The 10,574-nt window shown below is 36.2% G+C and overlaps 1 protein-coding gene across 1 annotated transcript; it reads left to right on the top strand.

Annotated features, from left to right (window-relative positions):
* The first annotated feature begins 1,754 nt into the window (after nt 1-1,754).
* On the top strand, nt 1,755-2,576 carry LOC115699820 (uncharacterized). The gene is made up of 2 exons (XM_061116372.1): nt 1,755-2,210; nt 2,292-2,576. The coding sequence occupies exons 1-2, from the start codon at nt 1,755-1,757 to the stop codon at nt 2,574-2,576; spliced, it is 741 nt and encodes a 246-aa protein (XP_060972355.1).
* Nucleotides 2,577-10,574: the final 7,998 nt, after the last annotated feature.

Below are 10,574 nucleotides of genomic sequence, written 5' to 3'. Positions count from 1 at the left end.
CTCCAAGCTCTTTAAATCTCCTCCAAGCAGAATAGAATGGTTCATTGTGTTGTTGGGCAAAATCCTCAAGATATAGCATCTGGATTTATCTTGCAGGTCAAACTCATAAGTAAAACATTAGTAAAATTAAAAGAAAAATAAAACTAAATTAGTACTAAAAAGATAAAAATTTGAAACAACAAAATTAATACTAAAACTAAAAAGTAAAACCAAATTAGAACAAAATTTAATTTTTAATAATATTACAAAATTTAATCTAAAAGAAACAGATTAGAAATAAGCAAAAAGAACCAAAGTAGAAGTTAGTATAATTTTATGTAATATCAATCTTTATACAATTCCCCGGCAACGGCGCCAAAAACTTGTTGCTGAAAATTATAAACGCTACGCAAGTATACGCAATCAAGTAGTAAATCTCACACAGGTGAGGTCGATCCCACAGGAAATTGGATTAAATACCACTAAATTACACTTATGATTCTATTCGGCAAATCGAAAGCAATTATGATTTAAAAACAGTAAAATATGAAAGTAATTCAGAAAACTTAATAACACAATTGAAAGTTGAGCAAGATGAGATAATAGGGAGGAGAATCCTGTTGTTGTTTACCCAAATCGTTAATGCTTAATTACTATCCTATTCTTGGAGTGAATGACAGATTATGAAATAACCTAGCTCCTTTCAGATCTTCTAGATTCTAAATCACATGTTATCTAATTAATTCCTTAATTAAACTAACATGAAATCAGCATTAAGTAATAATCTACTCGTCACATAAGTCATGCAAATACTTTCGTTTCACATAGAACATCGATTATCTTAATTTTAGCATTCTCAATTCTCACTTTTCAGATTTCGAATTGAGATCATAGAGCATGCACAAGGTGATCAATCTTAAACATGAAATTAAGAACAAATTAAGATAATTTCACACACAAGAATTGAGGAATGGTAATTAAACATTAACTAGGCAAAACATTAAACAACAATCATCATCCTCCCTAAATGGGAAATTTAGTTCAGAAACAAATCCATAACCATTCCTATAGCAATATTCAACATAAATAAATTAAAGAGGAATAAAGAAAAGAACTGTTGGTGGATGAATTCTGGATCTTCACTTCAATCTCTGTGCTCTTCCTGCCGCTCTCGGTTTGTATTTTAGGGTTTACGATCGCTCTCACGACTTCCAATCGCAGTTTTCTATTTATAACTAATTTTTAGGGTTCGTCGGACAAAAATACCCCTGACCGTACGGACGCTCGCCGCGGCCAAAAGTGGTCTCGCCGCGGCCAAAAGTGCATCAAAAAACTACGTTTCTGCCCAGACTTTCTAGCCGCGGCCATGGAAATCTCGCCGCGGCGAGATGGAATTTTCAGCTTCGACATCTTTTAGTAAAATGGGCATAACTTTCTCATACAAACTCCAAATGGGCTGATTTAAGATGCGTTGGAAAGATAAGAAAGAGATCTAAAACTTTTATGTTTTGACTTTTTCCAAAATATGATCAGAACATAGTCGAATTTAGGCTTGAAGTTTCAGCTTTATTCTCTTTTAAAATTTTCTCTATTTTATAGATCAACATTTTTACGAAATTTGTCCAATTTATACATTCCAAGTGTTGAAACCTGAAATCAAAGAAAACAAGCGTAATTCTATTCCAAAAATAATAATAAAGAAGAAAAACAACTATAAAATGTGACCCGAAACTTAGGCTAAAAATAGCCTAACAGCCTCTGATATAAGAAAAAGTATGCACAAGGATTACGGGATCCAAATGAGTTATGAAAAGGCATGGAGGTGCAGAGAGAAGGCACTACACCTAGCTCGGGGTACACCTGAAGATTCGTACTCGAAATTACCTAGTTACTTGGACATGATACAGTTGAAAAATCCAAGTACAATCACGGATTTTGTGGTAGAAGATGGTCGCTTCAAGTATTGTTTCTTCTCTTTGGGTCCTTGTATTCGGGGGTTTAGGTTTTGTCGACCTGTTGTATGCGTTAATGGGTCTTTCTTGAAGACTAGGTATGGTGGGCAAATGTTGTGTGCAGTGGCACTGGATGCAGGGAGTCATATCTTTTCGATAGCTTTTGCTATAGTTGACAGTGAAAACCACAATTCCTGGACCTATTTTATAAGAAAATTGAAAGAAACGATTGGTGATGTTGGGAACTTAGCCTTTGTTTCGGATAGGCATCAAAGCATTGTTCGTGCTTTGGATATGGTGTTCCCTGATGCACACCACGTTGCATGCTACCACCACATTATTATGAACGTCAACCACAAGTTCAAGACTGACTTCTTCACGAATAACATTTACACGTTTGCCTACACGTATTCAAGATCAGAGTTTCACAGAGAATTTGAGAATATTCGGGCAGTGAATGTTGCGGTTGCACAATATCTTGAGGAACTTGGATTTGAGAAATGGGCCCGGTCGTACTTTCCAGGGGTACGTTACAATGTAATGACGAGCAACTGGGCTGAGAGCTTCAACAACACAACTAAGGACGCAAGAGGCTTCCCGATCACTGCTGCTGTAGCATTCCTGAGGTCCAAAGTCCAAAAGTAGTTTGCTTCACGAAAAGAAAAAGCTGACAAGTGGACGAAACCCCTAGCACCAGAAATGGAGGAGGACTTGACATTGTATTATGAAAAAGGTCGGTATTTGAACGTTGACTCATGTGGACCTTACACCTTGCAGGTTCACCCTGGAGGAACTGTTCAGACCGGCGGCGTAGTGGACTTGCAGGAACAGACTTGCACTTGCGGCTTGTTCCAGTGCATGAAGTTTCCTCGTCCTCATGCATGTGCTGCATCACAGGAGCGAAGTATTAGCGTGTACACACTATGCTCGCCATATTACACAACAGAATATTGGAGGAGGACATATGTGTTGGAAATATTTTACTAGGATCTAGATTTACTAACAAGTATATTTCATTAACATCCTAATATGAATTCTAAAACAATGAAATAAACACATAAGGGTTTAAGGAAACCTTACATTGGGTGCAGCGGAATATAATGACTCCTTCTGTTCAGATCTCTAGCCTTTGATTCCTTTCTGTAGTAGAGCATCACCAAGATCTGAACCTGGATCTCCTTCTTTAATGCTGATTCTCCTTATTGTTGATTGGATTCTTCACAATCTTCCACACTATGATTGAGATACCACTTGATGTGTGTGGGCACTCACTCATTCACTCAAGGTTCTAAATTGAAGAAGAAAAGAGAAGGGAAGTGGCGGCTTAGAATTTTCTATGAAGGAATGAGATGCATCATCTTTTTCCTGAAGCCATCACTACCTATTTATAGGTAACCACCTAGGTTTAGGTCAGATTTATTTGGCATTAAAATAATAGAAAAATAAATGGTAAAATACACTAAGTGTGGCCGGCCATGGATTGTGGATTGGGCCCACTTTGCAATTTTTCCATTTTGTCATTTTTCCATCCTATTTTCTCAAAAATGCCAATTTTCCAATTTAACCACTTAAATGCCAATTCCAATTATTTAATAACTAAAAATTAATTATTAAATAATATTGTCATTTAATATATTTATTAATTAGACATATAAAGTCTCTTAATTAATAAATAAAACCTAGAATCTCTTTTCTTCACAATTTTGCCCTTGCTTAGTAAAAATTCATAAACTAGACATAGTCTAACTTTAGAATTATAATTGATTAATTGAAATCAATTAACTGAGTCTTACAAGCAGTATGGTCTCAACTAGTATGGGGACCATGGGCCTATATAACCGAGCTTTCAATAAGCAGATCAAGAATTTACCAAGTAAATTCACTGACTTATTAATTCCTTATTGAATCCATGCATAGAACTTAGAATTGCACTCTCAGTCATATAGAACGCTCTATATGTTCCACGATATAGATACACTATTAATTATCCATTGTTATAATCCTAATTTGATCAATGATCCTCTAATAGATGATCTACATTGTATAGGGATAAAATTACCGCTACACCCTTTCAATGTATTTTATCCTTTAAACACTTAGCTCCGTATAAATGATATTTCAGCGAAGTGAAATGAGTACTCAACCATTTATCTCTGTTTAGCCAAGCTCGAAGGAAATCACCGTTTCACTTCTAAATACCTATAGAAGTTATAGATTCCATATCTATGTTTAGTGCTCCCACTCAATTATACTATCATGTTCCCAAAATGTACGTATCACCCTGACCCAAAAGTAGGCTTAACTAACAAATCAAAGAACATGTATAATACTCTTGAGATCGAACCTAATCATATCAGGATTAAGATCATTTGATCTAGGATCAACTAGGTGATATTATATTGAATAGATATTACGGTAAATTTAACATATCTAATCAAAGTTCAATATCGGTCCCTTCCAATGTATACTCCATACATCCAATACTGGTAAACTTTGCCAATGCCCTGGAAAGGACATAACACTTATCCAAGGTATAAGCATACCTATCGCTGATTATCATGCCAGTCTAAATCCAGTGAACTGACAAATCAGGGAATGAAACTTTCGAACATATGATCAAGATTATATTCCACTGTACTGACAACACTATAATCATTAACAAATACATATGTTCTGGACTTAATAGAATTTATACATTAAACAATCATGAAATAAATCATGTGAACCATGCAACATAAAATGTTATTTCTGATCTTTATTAATTAGTAAATCTGATTATATTGAAATGAGTTTTATTTAGGGCACAAAACCCAATAATATAAAGGTACAATTATGCCAGTTGGTGACGAGGATGATTGGGAATTGCCTGCTGACATAAAGAACATGACAGTTGGAGTGCCTGTTAAGAAGCAACCAGTAGGGCGACCCAAGAAGCAAAAGGTTAGAAGAATCAAGAACAACCGAACTGCTTGTAATGGTGAAAGGATTATGAAATCACGAAATTGTAGCAAGTGCGGTGCCAAGGGGCAGAACAGAAGCACTTGCACCTACCGAGGTTAAAAATGAGTGTTGACTTTAATATTATTATGTGTCGTACTATTCCCGTTATGTATTTCATGAATTGCTTGTACGGTTATGTGTTAAACATGGACTTTTAGTTTTTTTAAGTCTATTATTTTAGTTATTGGTTTAGTTTGCATGTAATGAAGTGCTTAACTAACTAAAAAAAACATAGTTTTACAAGTTTTTCAACCCATTAAAACAAACAGGAGTGGACTCGGGTTATAAGTAGATTGTTCAAACAGATTAGCGTAAAAGTAAAGATTGTTCAACAAATATAATAAATAAATCATAGAGAATAATAAATCATAGAGAATAATAATAAAAAATTTATGTTAATTAGTAAACATATTCTCAAAAATGCATTTAAATTACCTCGATTTTGTCTGAGGTACAACTTTATTGTCCATCATTTCCCAGTCGAATTTTCTGACCTAGCTTTCGGAGGCTGTCATTTGAGGGACCATCACCATGTAATGGGTGTCACATACACCACACTGGTCCACCAATTTGGATAATAAAAGGCACCAAGCATCCATCAGCGTCTTCAGTTCGTCTTTCGTTAGAGATCCAAGACTCGAATCGAAGACAAATAGCTTCCACAACTCAAGATTCGCCTCTATAGCGATCCAATGTTTCTGGTTGTCCAAGAAGATGGCCATGTATATGCACTCCATACCCTTCCAAGACGGCAAGAATTGGTTTGGATCCCTACGAACGAGTTTCAAGAGGGACTCATCCCAGACAAAGCCAGCATGGTCAGTATTGGTCTTCCAAGCGTCCCACCGATCCTTCAACGATGAAGAAAACCAAGATGGCATGACAGTACACTTACGTGGGTACAACTCTGGGAAGAAGTGTAGCCTCCTCCTCATCATATGGAAAGCCACATCCAAATTTTGCACAACACATACAAATAAGTCAGCACAACCACATTACAACATTAAAAAAAAATAAAACAAATAACAACGGTAAATAGCAGTAAATAACAACGGTAAATAGCAGTAAATAACAACATATAATAAACTTACATCATCAGAAAGCTATTCTCTGTCCGTAAGTAGCTTCTGGAACCAGGCCACGCCATATACACCGGTGAAGACGTCTATCGAATACTTGTTTCCGATGGTTCTTACTAACCAATTTCGAAAACTATGTAGTGGCTTCTCATCAACGGGCCGAAGTGGGTCAACATTCACATTGGCTATCGATGCCTTCATCTTCTTCTTCATTTCGGTGTACTCGTCAAACCACCTTGGCCTTTTCTTCGGTATCTTCTCCACCAGTGTTGGAACGGTCTCTAAAACCTGTACCTCTGAATCTTGGGTATCTCTAATGGACGTGATCGACATGTTTTGAGGTTTATGGAGTACATCTTCCACATCATTAGGTCTGTAATCATTGGGAAGAATGAACTCATCTCCTGGAGACACGGCGTCTGGCTGTGGCTCTACCTCTGCGCTGGGCCTTCTCGGATCTCCCATGAGAGCCGATAGGGTCTTCAAGTAGCCCATTATCTCTGTCTGCCCTTTCAGAATATCAGTCTGCCCTTGCTTTAAAGCAAGTTGTTCGTTCTCAACACGCTTTAATCTTGTCAATATGACAGAAGATATTGGTTCCTGAGGCTGTGAAGTACTGGGAATAGATGCTGACTTAGGCATGGATGCAGAATGGGGCATTGATGCAGGTGGTGGAACAGAACGAGCCTCTGATCGTGGAGAGTGTGGTGGTGTATCAGCTCTGAAGATTCCAGCTTCCTCCACTCGTTGTTTTAGCGTCTGTGCAAGCTTCGAAGCCTGGCTGCGCAAACTATCCTAAGTAGGCTCTCCATCACTGCCAATAACCAATTCCTCCATATCTACAAATAGAGGAGCCTCACCTCCAGTGACGTTGCTCAAAAACTCGGCCTCATGAGCTCGCGGACATAAAATGGAGTACACTGTCAACTGCAAATAAGAACAAAAAAATTATTAAACTTGGATTAAAATGAAATAAATAAATAAACGTGAACAAATAAAATGAATTAAAAAACTTACGTTTTTTGCAAACAATCTGATGACTTCCTCTTTCCCGAGTGGCGCCTCCTTACTCTCTCAGTTCACCATTCTAGGAAAGCTGTGTGATTTTCTGATCGCAAATTTCTCAGCAAGCTTCAGGATGGACTCATATGCCCAATGCAATGCTACAGCATATCCATAGACAGAGTACTTCGACTCCTTCTGAGTTGTTCCCTTTTCAATCTTCTTATCCATATGCTTCTTCTTTTCTACGAAGTCCTTACTCCAAGTATCTTTCAACAAGTTGAAAGAAATTTTCCCCCACGGGTATTGGTAGGAAAAAGGAAGGTCGTTAGCCATTCTCATAATAAATGGTGGAACTAGGATCTTCTCCTCTTTCCCAGTCAAAACACCCATCACAAACAGCACCAAACCCAGCTTGTAAACATCATCCTTATCAGTGCAACTCTCAAAGACGCTGCGCAGTCAACCAATGCTGATGGATGGATCTCCATTAAAGTATTCTACTATCAAACGGTCTGACTTTGCCTTCTCTTCAACCTCAGTCTCAGTAGGTCCACGTAACATGTTAAGCCCAGTCACCAAGGCAAACTCAGCTCGGGCGAATCGACATCTCTTCTTTGCAATGTGAAAATGCACCTCATCATCCTTATCTGATTTGATCTTATGCATGAAGAGCTGGTGGATAAGTGCACCCGAAAATGCTAATGGCTCTCTCACAAAAAAATGCTTGAAAGGAGATTCCTCCTTCACCCTTTCCAACAACTGCATCTCCACAAATTTAGCTTTCACTTTGGGGTAATACTAACTACCGCCCCGCCAAGTCACACGACCAGTGCAATGTTCTGACACTGGAAGTAAAAGGCGTAGAACTTTGGAAGACTGGAAAAAAACACCAGAAAAAATAGCTGGAAGTAAAAATTTGGGTTTCCATATTTTTTTTATTAATTATTACAAGTATGAATGGATTATTTAAAAAATAAAAAAAAGTATTACACTTGAAATTTCCATGCAACTAAAATTAATTTTTGTTAATATAAATTAATCGAAATACCACAAAACACCAAATCATCGTCTAGTCTTAGCCTTTGCATTTTTTTTTCCTAAAGAGCCTTTGCATTTTGGCCGGCTAAAACATATTTTTTTTTATTTCACTTTGTCTTAATTATACCAAAGAAAAAATATTATTGTCCCCTAATTAAACTTCCAACCCCACATATCCGACATTAAATGTAAACTAACATTATTTTATATTATATTTTTGTAAGTAATTTTTTTTTTCTTTTAAACTTTTTTATAAAAAATATAAATAATAATTTAATCATGAATTAATAAATTTAATGAATCTGAAATGCCTTAAATTTTATCACATAACCCAACCCAAATAATTATTCTATTGGGTTCCACCCCAAATAATTAAAAGCTTAACCAGTAATAATTCCTACTAGTATTGCGACTTGAATTGCCATTAAAATTAGAAGGCAAGTTGGGAGGTGTGGGTCATTAGTCAGCACAGTGGTCTATTAAAACATTTATTGACATTTTAGATGATGACTGAGACGTGAACTTTAATATCATATTTTTTATGTTATTAGCTTTTGTAATTGGAAAGAACTAAAGAATCATAACAAAATAAAATGAAAAACACTGGCCATATATAAGAACTCTCCTCAAATTAGCCTATATATATCCTTAAATTCCTTTTTCCAACTTAATTAACCTATTGTGGCCGAACCCAAGAACAACAATTGGTACAACAACAGGGAAAACGACAACAACAACAACTACTACGGCCACAATAGCAATGCGAGCGACAGGTCGTACGAGACCAATAACAACAACCGCAACTCCTTTGAAGGGTATCAGAACCAGCGTGAGGATCAGTTCCAATACAACAATGAGGAGCCTTGATTATTGATTATTGATCATTATCATCATCATTTATATTATATATGAAGGTTGCATTGCATGTGGTACCAAAAGAAGTGAACAGATAATGATATATATAATGTTCGTGTTTTTTTTATTTAATTATTGATTATCATATGTCATCATTCAGAAAGGTGGACGTGTCATATATTTAAAAGAAAAAAGAAATTGTCATGGTTTAATTAAGTTGGAAAAAGGAATTTAAGGATATATATATAGGTTAATTTGAAGAGAGTTCTTATATTCAACTTCTTTGGCCATCCGGCCATATATCGGGGGACCATCAGGGTGCAAAATTAATCTTGGCCATCGGGCCATATACCGGACACCATCAGGTCAAAAATCTGGCCCGATCCCATATAGGCATCGGGCTATGTATCGGGCCCCATCGGGCCCGTCGGGCCTGCAAGCATTTTTGGTGCATCGGACTATCTAATGACCATCGGACCGACTATTGGGCCCCACATCAGACCTTCTTCTTCCTTGATGGAACAGACCCTAATCACACCCTAAATCACATACTAAATCACAGATCCTAAATCTATCAAGGAAAAGCATTTTAAACCTAAATCAACAATTAAAAAATTAAAAAATACCATAAAATCTAACCTTGGCTGACTTTGCGTGTTCGCCCGTGAGTTTGCCTTTTATCTCCGGTGGTGTTCGGCCGACTTTCGTGGTTCGTCGTGCGTGGTGGATTGGCGTGCGTGGTTCGGTCGAGATGGGTGTAGATGAATGGGCGTGGATGGTGAACGCCGTGCGTGGGTGGTTCGAGGAGGAAGAGAGGAATCGCGCGGGTGGTTCCACGAGGAAGAGATTTGGGTAAATGGGTGGTCCCGTGGTGATTCGGCCGGTATGGTATGGGTTGATTTTGGGTTTGATTTGAGAGAGAAAGGAGGAAGAGAGAGAGATGGTTGACAATAATGAGAGGGGTATTTTAGGGTTTAGGGAAAAGTAATCCTATTTTTTCAATAGTTATAAGTATATGTTTAGAGAATTAATTTGGGTATAAAATATGGATAGAAATTCAAATTTCCCTTAAATTTTACTAGTACTGTTATTATACCAAAATTTATCTTTTTCTTTCTTTCTTCTTTATTTTACTTTATTAATTTTGGTGTAAAGACAATGTATTTTTTAGGCTAATTTCTTTGGCAAGACTCAAGTGTAAGTTCATGCAATTTTTATTTTTCTAATATATTGATTCTCTTTGTTCTTCATTTTCAGATGTTATATTAAATTTATCTTCTTCTAATTTACACTTTAAATTTAATAGTATCTTTTATATAAATTCAATCATGCTTTTCTTATGTAAGTTAGATTATTAATTATTAGGGTGTTTATTATATTATATGATTATTACTGCATTCTGCCGGCAGTATTTTGTCGACTTAAATTATATAATATGATAGTATTTTAGAAGTAGTATCAATTTAATTAGAGAACATATTTTTCTAGTGAGCTTAATTATACACATTTTTCAACTATAATTAATGGTGTAAAATTGTAGTTGAGTTTAAAGAATCAATTTTATTAAGAAAATATAATTGCATGTACGAAGCTTGTGTCTTCCATAATTATTTTCTGATCACTTCTCATTTTAATTACTTGTTTAATTTTCAAAAATTATTTTCTC

Source organism: Cannabis sativa, chromosome 5 (genome assembly GCF_029168945.1).
Source record: "Cannabis sativa cultivar Pink pepper isolate KNU-18-1 chromosome 5, ASM2916894v1, whole genome shotgun sequence".
NCBI lineage: Eukaryota > Viridiplantae > Streptophyta > Magnoliopsida > Rosales > Cannabaceae > Cannabis > Cannabis sativa.
Note: the sequence above shows the minus strand (reverse complement) of the source record. Positions and strands in the feature narration are given on the sequence as shown.